A 22,857-nucleotide genomic window follows, 5' to 3' on the forward strand; every position below is an offset into this window, starting at 1 on the left:
TGAAATCAAATGATGTGGTGCCCTGATTAGTTTGGACTGAGAGATTGTACCCCTGACCATAAGGAATGTGGAATGGTTAACCCAAAGGGAAATTGGAGTGCAGAAAGAGGAGGAATGGGTGCTTGGGAATCACACATGTAAAATAATACCACAGCTAGAAGGACTTTCTGGCACATAGCTGTCCCTGTCAAGTGCTGCCGAGTCGACTCAAACTGATAGCAACCCTATGTATAACAGAACAAAACACCGCCTCATCTGGGGCCATCCTTCCAAATATTCTTAAGTTTGAGACCATCTGTGCAGCTACTGTGTCAGTCCAACTTAGTGAAAGTTTTCCTCTCTTTTGCTGCCTTCACCACTTTACCACACATGGCCCATTGCATGGGAAATGAGGAATGTGGTAGGCAGACAATGACTTTCTGGTTTCATGTCCTAATCCTTGGAACCTGTGAATATGAGCAAGGCTTCAAGAAGTACGTGGAAAATGGAATATTTCTTTGAACTCTTGGAAGCACCCTTGAATATTACGTTATCTGGTGTCTTAGCATCTAGTGCTGCTATCACAGGAATGCCACAAATGGACTGCTGTGACAAACATAGTTACTTTGTCACAATCTGGGATGCTAGCAGTTCTATTCTGGACCCCAGTTCTAGAGGAAGGCTTCTCTCAGGGTTGCTGTGGGGGAAGACTCTGGTGTCCCCTGAAGACCAGCGCACCCTGCTCTCCATGGAGGTCTTGATGGGCCTTGGCATCCACCTTCCCCCATCTTAGGGGTCACAGTGCAGCAATCGCGGGTTCAAAGGATTCTCTTCTCTAGGCTTTCCTCTTGGTGGTACTGAGGGCCTTGTGCCCTCTGCCTGTTTGTATGGCCCCTTTTATATCTAAGAAATGATTGGCGGAAGATAAACCTAATCGTCTAGGTTTATCCCTAGCATCGTGTTGCTGCTAAGTTCTTTCCAGTCAGCTCTGGCTCATAGCGACTGTATGCACATCAAAATGAAACACTGCCCATTTTTGTACCATCCTCACCACTGTTGTGCTTGAACCCACTGTTGCAGCTACTGGGTCAGTCCACTTGGTTCAAAGGTCTTCCTCTTCTGTGCCGACCCTTTACTTCACCAAGGGTGAGATCCTTTTCCAGGGACTGGCCTCTCCTGATCATGCATCCACAATTGTTTTTAAGAAGCATTCTGGCATTCTCGTGTCCTCTGGCAGTTCATGGTGCTTTCTCTCTTACTTGCCCTCACCATAATCCAAATGCCTTGGGTTCACTGTAGTCCATCTTATTCATCCTCCAGCTTTCACAAGCAATGAAGCGATTAAAAATATGGTAAGTGTGGGTCAGGGACTCTTTAGTCCTCAAAGTGACGCTGTTAACCCAGGAATGTGTGCAGTTTAGTAGTTAGAAGAGATAAGAAATGGGTTTTTCCTCAGCATACCCCGGAGGAATCCAACCCTACTGACACCTCCATTTTAGCCCCGTGAGACCGCTTTTGGTCTCAGATGTCCCAACTGTAACATGATAACATTTGGGTCATTTTATGCTGCCAAATGAGTGGTGGCTTTTTATAATAGCAATTGAAAACTGATGCAGTGATTTAGTGGATGGTCCTGCTTTCTCACATATCTGTAAACCATGAGTCAGATTAGGTTATCCTATTGTAGATTTAAAAAATATATTTACTGCAAGTTAAGTTTAAACAAACAAACAAAACCCCCAATGGCACAGTGGTCAAGGGCTAGGTTGCTAACTGTGAAAGGCCAGCAGTTCTAACCCATGAGCTGCTGTCTAGGAGAAAGATGTGGCAGACTCCTCTCAGGAAGATTTGCAGCATTGGAAACCCTCTCATGTAATTTGACCCTGTTCTATAGAGTGGCTATGACTTGGAATTCAACTTTATGGCAATCGGTGTGGTTTGGGGTTAAAGATAGCTTTAAAATTGTTACCCACTCTTTCTAACTGGGATATGTCCCGCAGACTTTGGCCCTGGGACAGATGCTAATTTTCATGGTTTTACATTGTAGATTTATTACTAGTCTTTAAAAGTATTATCTATCAAACTTCTCAGATATCTTAATTTGTTGAGTGACAAACATTCCTATATCTGATGATGATAAAATTAACAAATAGAATTACTTTTTCAAAACTTAAGAGCGGAGTGTGAAAATTTTGGCATTTGATTATCTGATCATTTTGAAGACACAGACAATAGTTGGGTATTTTCTTCAAAACAAGATTTTACTTTCCTTAAGAGGACCTGATGCAAAGGGCTTAAGTGTAGGGCAAATGCTTTGAAAATGATTAGGGCAAAAAATGTACAGATGTGCTTTATACAACTGATGTATGTATATGTATGGATTGTGATAAGAGTTGTATGAGCCCCTAATAAAATGTTTTTTAAAAAACGAAAGAAAGAAAGAATGAAAGAAAAAAAATCCTTTCTTACCTGACTTCATGTTTTAGAACATTGAAGAATGTGCTGTTCTTTCCTTAACACAAACATTGTGCAATTTTAACAAATATTTATTAAACGACAGATAAAACATGAGAAGAATTTTTAAGTTCACAACTATTTGGTCTTTCCTAATAATGAGTACACTCCCCACCCCCTCCTTTAAATAGCCTAATAAAGAATCTTTGATTACGTAAAGAGGTTTACAACCAAAATGAAAGGGACACCGACAAAAAGGTTTTTTAGCCTCTTTGTAGGTAATCAGGACCTAGAGGAGAAGAAAATGAGGAAGAGATAGCCTGGCTGTGTTCAGAACCTCATCGTTCATTTTAATTGCCCGTGAGAGAAGACATGTCTTTTCCTCTGAAGTGTCTAGCGCCCAGGTCTGTGCTTTGGGGTTGGTGTCCTGTTTGACATGCACCTTTCGCCCCACAGGCAATCTCCCGCAGCAGCTGGCTCATGTCATTTCTGATGACAGTCTATGTCTTACCCTGGGCTCAGAAGTTGGAAATGTTGTTGTTGGAATGGATTCTTTAGCTGATTTCTTTCTTTTATTAAATTCCATTTGTGAGGCCAGATTGATGCATTCTGAGAATTTATACCTAATAAAGGAAATTTCCACTAAAACTGCTCTTAAGACTAATAAAACAATTATTGGGAGTGAAACCTAGTCTTCTAGGTCAGGGATTAGGAAGGAGTTGTTAGAGCCGATCGGGACCTGGCTTGTCTGTTGATGTGGACCATCTCACAGCATCAAGATCACTCTAATAGGGTGTGAACCTTGAGGAGTGAGGCCTACAGAGAGCTGGGACATGGAAGAAATCTGAAATGAAATCTGGAACCAACTTCCTTCTTCTGTTTCTCTAAATAGGGATGCTGAGAGTGACAAGAATGATAATTTCAGTGAATTTCTCATTCACTGAAATGTATTAGCTGACCCAAGCCGTGTCTAACGTGTTGTTCTTACACGCTCTGGAATCAGTTTACCAGTACTAAGCATTGTTGCAACTACTGTGTCCATCCATCTCAACTGGATCTTCCTCTTTTCCCCTGACCTTCTACTTTACCGACCATAATGTCCTTTTCCAGGCACTGGTCTCTCCTGGGAACATACAAAAAGTATGTGAGACAATCCAACTCTGCATTCTCACTTCTAAGGAGCGTTCTGGCTGTACTTCCTCTGTGACTTATTTGTTTCTTTTTCTGACATCATGAGTCTTTCAATATTTTCCCCCAACATGATTCAAATACATCAGATTCTACTTGGATCTTCCGTGTTTCTGGTTCCGATTTCGCATTCATACAATGTAAATGAAAATAGCATGGCTTAAACCAGGCATGCCTTATTCCTCAAAGGACCTTTACACTTTTTAACACTTTAGGAAGTCTCTGTACTGGGTTTCCCTAATTCAGTAAGCCTTGTATTTTCTTGACTGCTGATTCTGTGAGCTTTGATTGTGATCCAAGAGGAATGGAACTTCGCACTGCAGACCTTTCTCAGTTTGTCTCGATGTTGTCTGTTGGCCTAGTTGTGAGCCGTGTCCTTTTCTTCACATTGAGTTATAATCCTTATGAGGGGCATCAAGTAGTTTTTTGTTTTCATCCGTATTCCAAGTCCGCCTAGCTTTCAGCAAACCAGGTTGTGTTATCTGCAGATTGCTAATTATTACAACAAGCCTACTTCCCATCCTGATCCCTTGTTTTTCTTCATGTAGTCCAGCTTTCGGATTATTTGATTAACATACAGAATGAATCAGTATGATGAAGGTAGACAGCCTTGATGCACACCTTTTCTGACTTCAACCCAAACATGTTCTTTTCAAATGACTGCTTGGTTTATGTACAGGTTCTATGTGAGCACATTTAAGTATCCTTGGATTTCCATCCTTTGAAATGCTGTACAGATTTTTCATGATCCACTCAGTCAAATGCCTTTACATAGTTAATGAAAAACAAATAGACATCTTTCTAGTATTCTGTGCTTTCAGTCAAGATACATCTGATATCACCTATGTTCTCTCTCATTCCCCATTCTCATCTGAACATTGCTTGAATTTCTGTAGGTCTGTCTTGATGCAAAATTGTAACCATTTTTGTCTTCAGCAAAATTTTGCTTGCATGTGATATTAACAACAATAATTTCTTCATTTTTGGGTCACTTTTTGGAATAGGTACAAATGTGGATATCTTCTAGTCAAATTTCTTGGCATAGACTAGTGCATCTAGTGCTGCTCCAGTGTGTAAAACACCTCAGTTGGTATTTCATCAATCCCTGGAGCTTTGTTTATTGTTAATGCCTCAGTGCAACTTGGATTTCTTCCTTCAGTACTATCAATTATTTATCATAAGCTACCTCTAAATGGTTGAATGTTTTGGGGTACAGTGACTCTATATATTCTTTCCATCTTTTGATACGTCCTGCATCTTTCAATATTTTCCCCAGAATTCTTCAGTATTTCAACTTGAGACAAGTTTTTTCTTCAATTCTTTCAGCTTGAGAAATCCTGAGCATGCTTTTTACCTTTGGTTTCAAGATCCGGGTCTTTGCACAATTTCATGATAATACTTAAACTTGTCTTCTTAAGTTGCTTTTGAAATTTTCTGTTCGGTTCAATCATTTCGTTCATTAGGTGTAGCTACCCTACATTCAAGAGCAAGTTTCAGAGAGTCTTCTGAAATCTATTTTGGTCTTTATTCTTTCATTTCCTATGATATTAATGAACTTTTGATTTCTTCAGGTATGCTGTCCTTTGTGTCATTCCATAATTCAGGTTGTCTTTGGCCTTAATGTGGTTGAATTATTGAATTGTATGGTGTGTGAATTATATGCCAGTGAAAGGATTAAAAATAAGGGAGTATTATATACCAGCAGAAAAGATATGTGTTAGGATTGTATCCTTTTACCATATTTACTCCATGTGTAAGCTGATAAAATTATCTGAGAAGCTAGACTATATGTAGAAGAATAGAGCATCAGGATCAGAGTAAGGCACTTAAAAACTGAATGGGTCACAACAAGATCTGCACACCTGGACCAATAGACATACTATACAGAAAAAATTGATGTTGTCAAGGATTTCATTTTATTTGGACCCACACTCAAGGGTCATGAATGCAGCAGTCAGGGGATCAATATATTTCATTGGAGAAATCTGTTGAATATCTCTTTTAAAGTGTTTGAAAAGCAAAGGTATAGTTTTGGAACTAGGAATGCCTAACCCAAACCATGGTGTGTGTGTGTATATATAATTTGAACAGTTTCATATATATATATATATATATATATATATATATATATATATATATATATATATATATATATAATTTGAACAATTTCATTGGCATATAATTTACATATGTAATTCAGTGTTTAAAACATTAAAATAATTGTGTACCAATCGCTAAAAATTTTTTAGAACATTTTCTTCTTTCTTGTGCTCATGATTATTAGCTCTCCATTTCCCCACAACCTCCTTTGTGTCATGACTGGAAATTCACTTCGTAAAAAAAACCCCCAAAAAACCTGTTAATGCAGTTACTCTCTCTATATATTTACCTATTGTGGATTTCATAGAAAAACATACACCCCAACCCCCAACAATCACAACATAAAACAGAGAAAAACGTTAATCAAACAGAAAATAGAAAATAGGAAACTGAAACAAATGTAAAATGTGTCAAAAAGGAAAACAAATGATAAGGTGTTAAATTCTGACTAACCACGTCCTAATGAACCCACTTCCCAATCATGGTGTCTCATGACAAGGCTGTTCACATTCCTTGTAGGTTGTCAGAGGGGATTCACAAGCTATGCCATTTCCAGGTGACTCATAGGCGTGTGCGTAAGATACATGAGAACGACGGGAGGAGAATGGGTGCATCACACGACGGTGTTGAGGAGGAATAAGGAAGGTGCTGCAGACTGCTAGGAGCAGCTTTGGTGGAGTCAGGGTTCCTGGTTGGGCTGCAATCTTCCAGGTCAGCAGTTTGCAGGCACCGCATGGGGCTTTCTCTTTATGCACACATTTGCAGTCTTGGAACATCACCAGGCTGCTCTCGCCTGTCCAATAGGGTTCCTATGAATTAGCATTGGCTCGATAACACCAAGTTTGTTTGGTGTTGAGAGGGCTGCAAGAAGCAGATAGGTCTGTCACCAAGGGAGGATAGCCGGAATGCTCGCTAGAAATGACGATGGCAAGGGTTTGTCTCTTCAACTTTGGACATGTTATCAGGGGAGTGAGTCCCTCCCTGGAAAATGATACATGGGGGTGAAGTAGTGGGTCAGTGACAAAGAGGAAGACCCTTGAAGAGATGCTTGACCCAGCAGCTGCTACGATGAGCTCACACCTACCCACTGTGCAGGTGGTACAGGCTGGGCAGCGATTGGTTTTGCTGTGCTGTACTTATTAAGGGGGGATTGGAGTTGGAGCTGACTTGGTGGCTCCTAACACTAGGCTAGTGGAGATTGGCCTCTCAGTGAAGAATCTTTTTTTGTCTGATCATCCCCACTCACCAGCCCGAATCCTCAGGTAGAACCTGGAAGTCCCAGACCATGTACCTCAATTGTTCCAGTAACTACTTGCCATAAACCAAGGACAAAGGCCACGATTTGCTTGAGGTAAAGCTGGGTCTTGTATCCCACACATATTTACACAAGAATGTGGTGGTTTTCTGCAGGAGGTAGAGGATATAGCATATTTAATAAATTTGAATAATAAAATTTATTTTAGTTTTGAAGGGATTCCCTTATGATCATGGCTAGTGTCAGACTAAGCTTGCCAGTGGAGAAAGTGAGGATACTTGTTGCTAGGTCCAGCGAAGTCTCTGAGGACATCCTGCCTACAAACATGTACCCTTGTTACAGGCCTGAGTTCTGAACAAGTTAAGAAATTAAGGCAATAAACACAAACCAGAGATAAGAGAGAATTTTGTTTTACAGAGGTCAGCAGGAGGCTCACACTTTACTAGACAAATGGGCTGGCTGGCTGAGAGTGCGTCCTGCCTGTCTGGGGTAGGGTAGGACCTGCCCCGATGAAGTGGAAGAATTGAGTTCTCGTTTTCAGGCTGGGTCCCAGTTGGAAGAAAGAAAAGAGGTGCTGACCTTTGCCACCGCCTTATTCTTCTCAGATAACAGTTACACAGGTGGCTCTTCTTCCCCAGGAGATGAGTGAGTTAGGGATGGAAAGAGGCCTGAGGACTCAGAGAAAAATCCTTTTAGATGGCCTAATGATAGGGCAAGGATTAGAAGGTTTTAAAAGTGTGTTTCTTTGTTCCTTTTTGATTGTGTGGTTATAAGTGTGTGGGTATCTTAAAGAGATTATAGAATGTCACTCATTTCCTGCTCCCTGCTAAGGGTAACAAACACTTGCTTTTCCTTCGAGGATGTCTGTTTCAATCATTAGATTCATTTACTTTCCTTGATGTTTTAAGAGATAAGATGCCCCCCCTTTTTTAGCTATATGAAGAAATATTTTATTTGTTGTTTACCAAGAACTGTGAGAAATAGATAAAAGTTTTCAAGCAAAATTTCCGGTTTTCCTGTTATGTGGCGACTTGAGCAATTTTCTGGCATTGACAACTGGCTGATATTACTATTTATGATAAAGGGGACCCAGGCTGCTTAGATACTTCTTTAGGTTCAAGCTAGGCTTACACATTCATTCACTCGGGAATGATATTTGTTGAGTGACTTCCGGACAATGACAAGTTGTGTGTGTGTGTGTGTGTTTTAAGCATGAAAGGGGGGTTTCAGTGAGAAAGTGGAAGATTGTTACAGGTAGTCAGGAAAGTTCTCATTGAGGGTTACATATCACCAACATTCTGACTTAAAGGCATCAAGATGGAGCCTTTGCAGCTTGTTGAAGGGAACGCATTTCCCACAGGAGAAACCGCAAGTACAAAGACCTTAGATGTGAGAATTCCCAACTCATTGGTAGTGTCCTGTGAGCCATTTCCCTCTTGGCTGGGAAGACAGTGGATGGCTTTGAGGAAATGAAAGATACAATCTGACACTTTAAATACTAGGTCTGTTTGGAGGACCACTTACACAGGGGAAAAGCAGAAACAAGACCAGTTATGAGGCTGACTCCAAGTAGACATTGCGGTGGCTTGGATCAGAGTGGTAGCAGGGGAAGTTGTGAGATGTGGTCAAAGTCTGGATAGATTTTGAAGGTAAAGCCAATGAAATTTGTTAAAAGATTGAGTTTGTGATCTGAGTAAAACTACTGGTGGGTTAGTCACATTTTGGGTAAGCAATGTGAAAGACAGAGTGTCATTTACTGAGCTCGGACTCACTCTGGGTGAAGCAGACTAGAGGGGGAAATATTGGGAATTTCGTTTTGGAGATGTTTAGTTGAGATGCATGCACAGTAATACTTAAGGGGAGGACACCTTAAGGCAATTGGATATATATGAGAGGAGCTGCCTGGGCAAAAGATACTAGATTATGCAAAGTGCATGATTAGAATAGAGAAATCCAGAGAAGATCCTGGACCAGATTGGGTGCTCCTCAGCGTATAAAGGTCATGGAAACAAAGGGACCTAAGGGAGAGGATGAGAATGTTGGCAAGTAAAGTCAGAGAAGAACCAGAAGAGAATAGTATCCTGGAAGCTAAATCAAGAAAGTTTATCAATAAGGAAGGAACTGGGCCAGATGCACCGTAAAGAGCAAGTAAGAAGACGATGGTGGTCACGGGCTCTGCCACACAGGGTTATGGGTAACCTGTGCAGTCATGAGTGGAGTGGATTCAGGAACAATAATGGAGGGAGAAAAATTGGATATATATCGTCACCAATTTGGAGTGTTTAGGTACAGAGGGGAATGAAGAAATGGAGTATTTTTGCAGGCAGAGAATATGGCATCAGGGGAAATCTTTGTTAAAAATGGTATCTTGCTCTTTGGGAATGATCTTTGTAAAGTTATATGGAAAACTTGATGAGGGAAGAGAGGTGATTGCTGAACAAAGAAAGGCAAGATGTTAGGATGTGGTAGAACAGTGGAAAGTGTGCTCTTATGCCAGAGAGCAGGCCTTTCAGCCATAGTGACAGAAGAGAGCTGGGCCATGATGGACAGATGCCAGTGGTTTGAAGCACTATGTATCCTTGAGCAGTCAATGACCACGTGTGACTTTAGAATGTTTTCACCCTCTCTGCTGTGGGACTTATTCTATCAAAAACCTTTACATGTCTACTGCTATGATCCATCTAAATGGACAGTTGTACAGTTAAAAATTTTATTATTGTAGTAGCTTATGCTTATGTATATTAACAATCCCAAGTTGTAATGCTGTGAAGTCGATCCTGACTCAACAGCAACTGTAGAAAATAGAATAGAGAAGTCCCACTGGGTTTCTGAGGCTGCATATGTTTATAAAGAAAGCAGACAATCACATCTTTGCTGGTGGCCTTGAACCGTGGACTTTTGGGCTAGCAGCTGAGAGCTTTAACCACTGTGCCACCAAAACTCTGGAAATTAACGATAATCTTTATCGAATTTTTTGCATAATACCGTTCTCACCTCTTCCTTACTCTGTAAAGAAGGAACTTTTACTAACATCTAGTTTACAATTAAGGAAATCATATGTTTGCAATTGAGAAAGCAACATAAGAGAAAATCGAGAACTTGTTGAAGTCAGACATTGCTTAACTTGCTTTCTAATACTCTGAAAAGAGCGGGGCCTGGCAATGTAGTAAATTAGCACCGGATATAATGTAATCTGCTTATCTGACTATTTCCCCTTTGTCATCAGAGACCAGAATTTAAGATCCTTTTACAGCAATACTTAAAACTACATAAGAGGAACAATTATTTGACTGACTATGGGTAGGCAGAGCAATATCATTTTGAGGCAATTTTCCTTTCGCAAGTCAGATCTTAAATTTAGAAATCTACAACAAGACATTTTATCTACTCAAGTGAATAATAGTTTGATCTTTGGAGGTAAAGTGAACAGAATTAAAACTTCCCTTGTATTGCTTTCTTGATGTGGGTTAGGCCTGCTTGGCCTAATTTTCTCATTTGCAAACTAGGGATGAGAAAACCCTCCCTAGTCTGATTGTTGGATGATTAGAGATTCCACATCGTTGGTCACAAGACATCGTGTCTTGTTCTTGATCTTGTTAATTCTCATGGAGTCACCCCTAAAGCACCACAATCCCATACACAATAGAACCCAATTCTGCCCAGTCCTAACCCCCTGCCATGAGTGGTAGATGGGACCACTGTGAACCTCAGTTTTCAGGATTTGTTTGTTTTTAAGAAATAGACCACCTGGATTCCTTCCAGGTCTATATAGTCTGGAAATTCTTCAGGAACCTACTCAACCTTCATAGCCACAGTGAAGCCTCCACTGACAGGTGGGTGGTGGCTGCATATTAGGTGCATTAGCTGGGAATTGAACCTGGATCTCCTGCATTATTGTTATTATGTGCCATCAAATCAGCTCTGACTCATGGCAACCCTCTGATAACAGAATAAAACACACCCTGCTCTGTGGCAGCCTCTTTATCATTATGTTTGAGTTCATTGTTCAGCCATGCTGCTAATCCATCTCATAAAGGGTCTTCCTCTCTGTCACTGGTCCTCACTTTACCAAGCCTGATGTCCTTTTCCAGGGACTGGCCTCGTAATAACATGTCCAAAGTACATGAGAGGAAGTCTCCCCATTTTGAATTCATGGAACGTTCTGACTGTACTCCTTCCAAGATAGATTTGTTTGTTCTTCTGGCAGTTCATGGTAATTTCCGTATTCTTTGCCATCAATTCAAATGTGTTGATTCTTCTGTGATCTTTCTTGTTCAGTGTCCAACTTTCACATATATATGAATCACTTGAAAATACCATGGCTTGGGTTAGTGGCACCTTAGTCTACAGAGCAATATTCTTGCTCCTCAACACTTAAAAGAGGTTTTGTGCAGGGTCTCCTGAGTAGAAGGCAAGGATTCTTCCACTGAATATTGATATAAGCAGGTACTTGCAGATCTTGGGTAATGTTTCTGTTAGTCACAGTGTGTGTATCAGTACAGATAAAGCAAAGATTCTCTCATTACCGTCACTACTAATTAAAAAAATATTGAACACATTGAAATGATAAGTGAACCTGGCAAATATCACATTGTTAGGGGATGATTTTCAAACACCATTTTGTTGTCAACTAATTTATAGTTGATTTGGGGCAACTTTGCCATCCAAGAACTTGATCCGTCCTTTTCTATAACAAATTTCCATCGCTCTGTTCCTGTGGCACTTGTGCGTATGCCCTGCATCTTTGAGTTCTTGCTCTGAATCAAGATTTACAGAAATATTTACCATGGAGTTGACTGTAAGAGGGATCGAGTCTTTGTGACTGTACTGATGTTCTAATGCCTAATGTTGTTTGCTTACTATGATATAGCCCACAAAGAAAGGATTGTGCTAGTTCACTCTGCTGTCTTCTACTGTAGTCGGCACGCCTTCTCTGCCTAGAGAACAATATTTGTAAGGACATGAACACAGAAACATAGGTTTGTTTAAATACGTTGGTCAATACAAGTGACTGATGGTACAAACACGCACTTAAGAATTTCTAAGTTGAAAAATGCTTTCATATTCTAGTGCCTCACAAATTGCTTGGGGTATTTAAAAATCAGGAAAATGACAAAAGCATCAGAATTCTACAAAGATACTTCAAGGACTTTGGTTGTAGGTTTTTAAAAAATGGATTTCATACTCTAAATAAATTACTGATTAAAACATAAAAATGTGTGCATGGTGGCATAGTGGTTGCACATTTGACAGTTAAATGCAAGGTTGGCGGTTAGAAACTACCAATCACTCCATAGAAGAAAAATGAGGCACTCTTTATCTGTACAGAGTTAGGTTCTCAGAAACCCACAGAGGGAATTAGACTCTCTCCTGTAGGGTTGCTATGAGTCTGAATTGACTCACAGCAGTGAATTTAGCAGCAACATTTGTGCTTGGTTTCTAATGCACTGTAAGGAGCCCTGTTAGGTTATACATTCAACTGCTCTCCTAAAGATCAGCTAGCTACTCTCAGGGGAAAAGACAGGAGTGTCTATTCTGGTAAAGATTTAGAGATCTGGAAACCAGAAGGGCGCAGTTCTGCTCCGTCCTATAGGGTCACCAGGAGTCAGAAGCAACTAAATGGCAGTGGGCCTTTGGGTTAAAACACTACAGGACTAGTTTTGGGTGAGGATGATACGTTTTCAGTTATTTTTGTTTTCAGCTCTTTCTTTTTCCTTTGTTGCTCTCCAATATCCTCTGTCTTCAGGCATCAAAATAATTTCTGTTAAAGAATAAATGGTTCTTTCAATATGTTCTCTCTCCCATCGATATTTGTTTAGTGGTCATAGACTGATATTTGACAATGTGTGAAATAATTTGTCTAGTTCTAATTGTGAAATTAAGTTCAACATGTAAGTAGCCACCAATGCTATAAGACAAGCCCCGAAATGTTAATATCTTGCTATTCACCAGCATGTCTTCCCCATGTAAAGGCTATGGTGCAGAGTGAGAAAAGCATTTCCCTTGATTAGCTTGAATGTTCAATTTGTAGATAACAATTTCTCCTTTATTGCCTCTTCATTTATAAAACATATCACAGCATGTGAGAATGCATATACTGACTTTGGATTATGACTTGGGTTATAACTGATCTTGGATACATACCCTCCTGAATCTCAATTTTCTTGTGAAGTGTGGCTGTTAAAGCTATGAGAGGACCAATGCCGTAAACAACAAGTATGCAAATGCCATAAATCATGTGTATAAACTACAGGTCCATGGTAGATACTATGTAATCTAGCTGTTGAAATGAATATCAAGTCTAGGATTTCAACATGGAAAACATTACAGCAATCAGGAACAATTCCTTTGACATAGAAGTACTTTGTTAAAAGTTTTTCGCAGATGTCAGTTGTGTTACTAAATTAATTGTCATGAATATAAGCTAGGCAAATATAGTTTATGGGAATATTCTAATTTATATTCACAAACATAAATTTGATACAGATCGTCACATTATGATAAACTTTAACTTAAAAAGATTTATTGAAAACATGTTGTCTAAATGCTTTGGAAGGATGATCAAAATACAGATGAATCAAGAATTCATTTATTAAATAAATTGATGTATAGGCCCTTTATTTCTATGCTCTCTCTTCTTGTGTTCTTTTGCTGCACAAAGTCCTGTAATTCTATTTTTCACTCCACAGATTTACCAGTAAAGAGACAGAGAGAGTATGAGCTGGTGACTCCAGTCAGCACAAATCTCGAAGGACACTATCTCTCCCATATTCTTTCTGCAAGTCACAGAAAGAGGTCAACAAGGGACGTGTCTTCCAACACAGAGCAGTTGTTTTTTAACATCACAGCATTCGGAAGAGATTTTCACCTCAGACTAAAGCCCAATAATCAACTCATAGCTCCTGGGGCTGTTGTGGAATGGCATGAGATACCTCTGGTACCTGAGAACATAACTGACCCCATTAATGACCACCAACCAGGACGTGCTCCAGGGAGGAACTGGAAAACAGAGCCCTTGCAGACTAACTGTGCTTATGTTGGTGACATCATGGACATTCCAGGGACCTCTGTTGCCATTAGCAACTGTGATGGTCTGGTAAGACTCATTCCCTTTTGTGTGTGTGTGTGTGTGTGTGTGTGTGTGTGTGTGTGTGTGTGTGAAGTGCTGCATGACTTCAGAAGGGTTTGGAAGGTAGAGGTGGAAAGGAAGCCTCATGATTATATTTTAAAGTCAGGAAAAAGCATTAGAAAGCCTTTGATTTTCTATCAAGGATGTGTGCTTTGGCTTAATTTATGATATGAAGACAACATTATTCCATAAAACAAAAGAAAGCTGTTTTGTAACTTCTTATTTGTGTTTTCACTTGAGTTACATTGTGGGGCTGTACTTCTTTATACTTTTTTATCCTACAGTTTGATCATCTATAATTGTGCTAATCATTCCTTTTAAAGTTTTCCGAAAACTTTCTAAAGAAATATAGATTCCTGCAAAATGCTATTTTACTTCTTTTATGGAAACGCTGGATATCATTTTGTGAAGAAACTTCTGGAAGCATTATTTTTGTTTCCCTACAGAATGCTAAAATGAGATAGGAACAGATCTTTGGACAGAATCTGCCCAAATAACAATACTTTTTTGAACATGAGATGCTCTGCTCCCTGTATGGTGGGTTTAATTGACCCTTTTCTTGATTTTAAAAGAAAATACACAGATACTACTTTTCAATTTTATGGTTGAAGCCATGAGTAACTGCTGACTTCCTTCACATACTTGGCACGAGTGAGATATAGGTATTCGGGGTGTTACCCCAGATGATATTGGAAAATCGTGCTTGTGTTTCTGACTCTTCTGCGTGTTCCAAAGGCAGCCATTTTTCATTTCAGTGGTTGCTGCAGCGCTGTTTCTGGGGAGTTCAAAACCACTCCTTTTGTTTTCTTGCTGTTACTGTGAGTTCAGAAACGATTCCGCCAATTTCTGCTTGCAGTTATTCTTTGACTGCTTTTCCAGTAGTGTCTTGACGAGTTTGCTATTGTCGACTTTATGCCAAAGCACTGCCTGCCCAATACAATTATGATGCCATATGTTTCACTAAGTGCTGGCTGGTGGGTTATGTGTCGGACTTTATTTTTATGTTCACATCCTGCCACTGAAACCTCTGTGTGCTTCTTAAAACCAGTATTGACATAGCATACCTAAAGCAGGACCAACGTGGTCTGCTTTAATTTGGGATTCATACCCTCATTACAGTGTTGAACTGTATTCTGCAGTTTCAAGATGTAAGAAGTCTCTAAAGTCTTCTCATTTTATGTAAAATTTGAATTTATCTGAATTAAATAAGTCATAACATTTTTTTAAAATTGCACTTTCCAGAAAGAATAACTTACTTTTGACTATTGTCAGGGATCCTTGATTTAGTGTTACTAAGATATAAAATAAAATGCTTATGAGTAAATATTTTGAAGATAAATTGATTTAGAATAAAAAAAATAGTTCGCAGCTTTTTTGTGTTTTGTTTTCACTTATTTTGTATCATCCTGTGTGTTTTAAGCTACAATTTGAAAATCAGTATAAAAATAAACTACTTTAAAGGGATTATTTATAAACCTGATTTGCCAATCTGTGTTTTTCTTATTATATATATTGTTATCTTGGACACAGAAATGTGGGTGAAGGGAGATGCCGGACAGTGCAAGATATGACAAAATAATAATTTATAAATTTTCAAGGGCTCCTGAGGGAGGGGGAAACTTGGAGGGAGAGGTAAAAATGAGGACCTGATGCCAGGGGCTTAAGTAGAGAGCAAATGTTTTGAGAATGATGAGGGCAATGAATGTATAGATGTGCTTTATACAATTGATGTATGTATGGATTGTGATAAGAGTTGTATGAGCCTGTAATAAAAAAGGGTGTGTGTGAAATAAGTATTAAATGTGAATTGGTATTAAATTTTAGGATTACCTAATTTCTTATTTTAAGGTGTGATTATTGGTATACCTATGTCTATGTCATATCTGTATATAAACACATATAGATGTATATAATTAACTTATTCATGTTAAGTATTAATTTACTCCATTCTTAGCTTCATTATTTATTTACTTAAAATATTTGCAAAACTTGTAAGTGCTTTTCTGTCCTGATTGAGCATTTTGAACAAAAATTTTGTAGAGGAATTTGATTAAGAACAGAAGTTAGGGGTGGGATACAGACCAGGATATCAAATTGTCAATTGAGAGAAGACTTTCTACAATCACTGAGGGTGGATGAGTTCTCAAAACTATTGCTCTGGGGTCATCTTTAAACTTAAACCCTAAAGCAAAGCTGACTCCTGGAATCTCCTTTCAAACCGAAAGTGGCATATTGTAATTGCTTAGTAAGGTATGTCTGCTTTTAGCATTGGTTCTTTCCATAACTATCTATATGAGTTCAAATTGACAATGACATGTGAAAAGTTATGTGGGAACCTGGGAACAGTGAGTTTCAAATAACAGTGTTACAGTAATTTAGAACAGGATAGTGAGAATGGTATTAAAATGTAAAGAGTGTAGTCAACGTCACTGAATTGTACATGCAGAAATTGTTGAATCTGGTGTATGTTTGTCTATGTCTACTTCCCCCAGCCCCCCAACTTAAATATATATATTTATAAGAATCCTATTATGGGCCGAACACAATTGAAAGCAATGTAAAATGATGAAAAAAATAAATGAGATTTTTATCCTCATGGAAATCAATGATACGAGGGAGCTCAAATGTTAAAATTTAAGTGTCATTACTTGTATGAGAGTATGAATTACGGAAGACAGGAGATACATCAGTTAGCCACTGTTATTAAGTTAAGTATGTAAAAAGGTAACTCAGGAAGTATTGCTGCTAATATTCCAGTCCATGCATATAAAGACTATTACAAACATATTTAAATGCCATTGACATCAGTGGATAGCTATAGACGTTATTTTCACACTAATATATTTGCCGTAGTCTCTTTAGGATTAAATTCAAGGCAAGACCCCAAATTTAAACATGTTTAATAGAGACTTCCTTATTAAAATAGATCCACTTTTATAGGACAAAGGAGCCCTGGTAGTGTAGTGCTTATGAGTTTGGTTGTGATCTGCATGGTCGGCAGTTCGAAACCAACAGCTGCTCTACTGGAGAAGAATTAGGTTTTCTACTCCTGTAAACAGTTACAGTCTCAGAAACCCACAGGAGTTCATTATGAGTCAACATTGACTTGATGCTAGTGAGTTGTTTTTTTATGACAAAGATGATCTTTGGTGTGATAGGCTTTGTGCCAACTTCACTGGATCAAGATTCTCAGTAGTTTGTCAGTTGAGGTCTCCCTTTGATGTAACCTAACATAATATAAACATTTCTAGGATCTTCTGTGAGCACCCAAGCAATTTTGGAAAGGTTAGGGTGGTGTACAACCCCTTACTCAGATCATAGCCTTGGGGCAGAGGAAGGGGTGCGGCTGGCAGGGGGCATAGTGTCCTACTTCATATATGAATAGACACTGGAGAACGTCCTACTTCTTGCTGGCCTGCATCCTATATCTGGTTCATCCATCTCTGGTTCTTTGAACTTGAGGCAGTAGTCCTCCATATTGCCTGCTGCTTGGTCTACTGACCTTGGAGTCACCTGCCCCTGTATCCACCAACTGTGGACTTCCTGTTCCACCTTCCTGTGCCCTGGTTCATCAACTACTAGAATCAAGAAAAACCTCCAGCTTACCTTTGACTCACAGATTTGAATTGGACTAGACTTACCCACTTCTACAGCTGTGTGAGTCATTCTCTTGAGGTGAGTCTATTTATACATATCTATATAAATACATATGTATCACCTATACATACACATATATTTATATATACATATGACTGATGATAGATTAACTCATTATTGCTGAAGGAAGGACTACAGATATGGGGAGAGGATCATGACTGTGATATGCACACAGTTGCAGATTAGAAGTGTTTACAGGATTGGTGCTTGGCTTTGACCACTGGCTACAGGGTAGTTGAGGTATATAACTCATAACCATGGGGCCCTGAGCCATAGTTACTAGTGCCCTTCTTTGTGGATGGCATGGGCTATCATCTGTAAATTATTAAGGACATTTGCCCAGGACGGTTTCCCAAGAGCAAGACTGCCCCTCCGTAGCCTGGCCCAAGAGTTGTAATCTACTCTAAAAGGCACTCTGCCGGACAGCAGAGATACCACATTGCTGGTACACAGTCTGTAGGAACTCAGATGGAATCTGAACTCACTTCAAGACTCAAAATGGAGTCAGGACTCCTGCTGTGAACAATAACCGTCCTGCCACTGCGTCAACTCCGGCTCATGATGATGCCATGGGACAGAGTAGAGCTGCCTCTCTGCGCTTTGAGGGCTCGGACACTGTGAATCGTCCCAAACTCCAAACTCACTGCCATCGACTGGCTTCTGATTCATGGTGACCGCACACCTCAGCCCTACACAAGTGAGATGCTTTAGAATGAAGGTGTAATACAGAGGTCAGCTCAGTAGGCTATGGCGACTCGTTGTTGGGATGCCAGCAAGGTAATCTTGATTCATTTTCTTGAAGGACATAAGAAAATCATAGGGCTTATTAGGAAGAATTTTCAGAAAATTGAAGATCGCATTGATGATTAAAAGGCCGGGAAAGCGGTACTAAGTACTTTTCTCTCATCGTGCCCTGCATGTACCTGCTAATTCTGTGAGGAGAGAAGGGCTGTCCTATCATGATTTCACTGGACCCTCTCACACGATAGCCTTGATTTTTTCCCCTCTACACTTTTTGTTTGTTTGCCAAACTGAATATTGAAATAGAACACAATTTAAGTTGTTCAGGGGTGTCAAAATTGCCATTTTGATACGGTATAAATGGAAGGGCATAGAGTTATTCAGAAGAGATTAGAAAAGTGGAAGACTGACTTTGAAAGCGCACACACATGGTGCTGCTCCTGGGTGCTGTTGGCTCAGTTGTGATCCACAGCGGCCCTGTGTGCATCAGAACTAAACACTGTCAGGCAGGCGAATGCCACCCGCACAAGTGTTCTGATGTTTGAGCCACAGTGTCAATCCAGATGGTCAAGAACCGTCCTCTTCTTCTCTGCCCCTGCCCTCTATGAAGCATGCTGTCTTTCTCCAAGGACTGGTCTCTGCTGATCCCACGTCCAATGTACCTAAGACAAAGCCTGACCATCCTTGTCTCTAAGGAGAATTCTCGCTGTACTTCTTCCAAGACAGACTTGTTTGTTCTTTTGGTAATCCATAGTACTTTCCGTAATCTTTGTCCACATCAGAGTTCAATGCATTGATTTTTCTTCGATCTTCCTTACTCGATGTTCAATTCTCACATGAATGTGAGGGGATTCCACATACCATGGCTTGGGTCAGGGACATCTTAGTCCTCAAACTAAAATCCTTGGTTTTCAACACTTTAAAGAGGGAGGATATATCAAAAAACAATAGACTGTTTTGATATTTTTTAATATAAGAAAGATTTTTATGTTTTTGTGATAGTAACTTTGAGTTACCTTTGCCTATGTATTTAATGATGTTTGATTCTGACTCCGAGTGAAATGTGTATGACAGAGTAGAACTTCCTCCTAATATTTCCTGTGCTTTAATCTTTATGGGAGCAGAGCAGCAGATATTTTCTCATCTGAACTACGGGGTGGTTTTGAACTATCAGCACTTCCTAACGTTGTACCATATGTGTAAGAGAGTAAAGCACAGAGAGGAGAATGCAGTGATCACATTTCTGTGTGCCTTGAAGCACTTACTCATAGGGTAGTCAGTAGGAGGTAGTCATTGTTCAATGAGGTGGCAGTGTTTACAGCAAGAGTCTCTACCTAGTGAAATTCTTTACCCCTTTTTTCCTTAATGCTACTTTATAGGGTGCCATGTGAGCTTGAAATTGGCAAAATACCCCGACAGAATGAATTTGTGTTTATGGAATGGTATAAACCAATGCCACTCAGAGCAGACGCAGGTTTATGACAAGCTAAATACGGCAAGTGGACTAAGAATTTAGAAACGTTTATAGCCATCAGACACAGTCATTGTATGTAATCCAACTCTTATGAAAAACAAATGAGGCTGATATTTTGTTTACTGTCTTTTATTTCTGTAATTTATTTTCTTATTATATTTTATAAAACATAGCAATCTAAGAAACAGTAGGGGAGAAAGAAGCTGTTTCTTCACCACAAAGAGTTTGAGAAGCAAACCATGATACTTAGCTGGTTTTACCCACTACGGCCATCAGAAACTTGGCTGAAATGATCAGATAGAGTTTACCTATTCTAGGTGAATATATGAAATGGTTATAGGACAGGTACTCTGTTTTTCAGTACGCTCACTTATTCTGATCCTGGGTACAACAACAATCAAACTACCACCCAGTCCTGGGCATTCTCACAATTGTTAATGTTAAGCCCACTGTGCTGCTAGTCCGCGTAGTCTAGGGTCTTCTTCCTTTCTTTTTTACTAAGGTTGATGTCCTTTTCCAGGGATTAGTCTCTCCTGGTAACATAGCCAAAGTATGTTAGACAAAGTCTCTTGATCTTAGATACCAAAGAGCATTCTGGCTTGTAATTCTTCTAACACAAATTTGTCTGTTCTCCTAGAAGTCCATGTTACTTTCAATATTCTTCACTCACCCCATAATTCAAAGGCATCGGTTCTTCTGGGGTTTTCTTTATTAAATGTCCAGCTTTGACATGCATATGAGGCAATTGGGAATAGTATTACTTCTGCCAGGCACATTTTAGTCCTCCAAGTGAAGTAGAAGATGCCATGTGTTTGCCCAGTGCAGTGTGTTGTTTGCTTTCGTGACTCCTATTTCCATGACCACTGCTTGTGGACACAAGAAAATTGAAATCCTTGACAACTTCAATCGTTTCTTCATTTATTTTGATGTTGCTTATTGGTTCAGTTGTGAGGATTTTCTTTTCACAGTGGAGCTATAGTCCATGCTGAAGGTTATAGTCTTTGATTTTCATCAAACATTTCAAGTCTATTTTGCTTACAGCAAGCCAGATTGTGTCATACAACAGGTTGTTATGAGCTTTCCTATAATCCTGATGCGGCGTCTTCTTCATATTCTTCAGCTTAGATTATTTGTTCAACTACAGATTGAATAAGTTTGGTAAGGGGGCAAACCCAGTTACACACCTTTCTTGATTCTGGGCCAGGAAGCATTCCTTTCTTCTGTTCAAATGACTCCTATTGGTCTATGTGCAGCTTAGCTTCCTTAAGAGCATGATTAATTGTACTGTACGCCTGATGTCAGCTACGAGATCCCCCATGCTACATCCTCTTCTGAATCCAGCTTGGATTTCCGACAGCCTCTTGTTCATGTAGCGTTGCAACATTTTAAAAAATAATCTTCAGCAAAGTTTTACTTGCATATAATAAAGATAGTGTTGCATATTTTCTACATTCAGTTGGGTTACTTTTCTATGGAATGGGCACAGTTATAGACATCTCCCAATTGGTTAGCCAGACAGCTGCCTTTTAAATTTTCTAGGCATAGATGAGTGAGCTTTATAGTGTTTTATCAGTTTGTTGAATTACTTCAATTGGAAGTCTGTCGATTTCTGGAGCCTCGTTTTTACTAATGCCTTCAGGACAGTTTGGGATTCTTCCTTAAAAGGCACTGCACTAAAGGAATTAATGAAGAGGAGGGAACAACAAATGGAGAACCGTCATCTGGAATGGGACCTAAACCTGATCATCATATAACTAAAGTCTTATTCAGTTCTATAGTCAGGATCACCAATGATCATCATAATAACTAAAATATTACTCAGTTATATATTCAGGCTTGCAAAATCAGCATCAAATTCGCCTGACCAAAAAAATGAAGATATTTCTTAGGGTGGCCTAAAACAATATGTGTGTCTATATGCTTTGACCCTTCCAGTTCTTTCCCAGGATTATCACTTACATAAATGATAAGTGTAGGCTCTGACTCTTGCCAACGCTTTGCACGAAACACGGGAAGATTGCCTGTTTTTGCAGCATCTTCCTGATTGTCTGGAGGCGCTCTTAAACCTTTCTCACCACGGGTGACCCTGCTGGTGTTTGACGTGCTGGTGGCATACCATCGTGGCAACAGGCAAACCCCCTCAGCATGGCAAATGGACTTTTGGGGGTGCCAATTACTTCTGAGGGGCTGCTTTATTCTTAATCTTCCTATAAATAAGAATTATTGAGACTTCCAACCAAAGATTTGTCACTGGTGTCTGACAAAATCTGATCTAGGGTAAATTGTACTTCTTTAGACCCCTAGATCCCAGACACTCAGAGCATTCAACTAAATAAAGTTCAAATCTGATCAGAGGGCCTGTCCAGCACCCTCTTCTGTCCTGCTATCTGTTGTAGCGTGCCTTCTCCCTCTTTGTTTTGATTAATGAGTTAACGTGTAAATGCAAGTGTGTTCCTAATGATCTAGTGGGTATTGATATGCTCTAGCCCTGTGCCTGCACCTATGAAGTGGGAGTCCACTGGTCAAGAACAACAGCAATGGGAGGCATGTCACGTACTTCTTAGGGGAAGACACTTGTGGCTTAAAATCCCAATGGAATGTTTATTTCTTGGCTACATAGAGCATTCCTTCTATTTCCTTCTGTCTATGGGTTGCCAAAATATTTTTAGGTTAGTAGACTTTTTGTCATGTCTAAGAAAATAAATGAAGTGTACTTTTTAAGATTGTTTGAAACCACAGTACTTTGTTAATTTCTTTAGTTTGTCATTGGCTGAAACTGGGAGCGCAAGAACAGATGATGCTCAACTGATGAGCTACGGCTTTGATTACTGGCTTTTCTGGGTTACTTAGCTCAGTGATTTCCTTGTGGGCTTATTTTAA

The 22,857-nt window shown here is 39.6% G+C and overlaps 1 protein-coding gene across 1 annotated transcript in view; it reads left to right on the forward strand.

The window, feature by feature from the left end:
* The window catches only part of ADAMTS3 (ADAM metallopeptidase with thrombospondin type 1 motif 3), a 298,163-nt gene that overhangs the window by 10,833 nt on the left and 264,473 nt on the right, over nucleotides 1–22,857 (forward strand). Inside the window, exon 3 of the mRNA XM_075544217.1 lies at nucleotides 13,666–14,072. Coding sequence (XP_075400332.1) covers nucleotides 13,666–14,072 — 407 coding nt within the window. The remainder of the gene's footprint in view (nucleotides 1–13,665; nucleotides 14,073–22,857) is intronic.

Source organism: Tenrec ecaudatus, chromosome 3 (assembly GCF_050624435.1).
Source record: "Tenrec ecaudatus isolate mTenEca1 chromosome 3, mTenEca1.hap1, whole genome shotgun sequence".
Taxonomy (NCBI): Eukaryota; Metazoa; Chordata; class Mammalia; order Afrosoricida; family Tenrecidae; genus Tenrec; species Tenrec ecaudatus.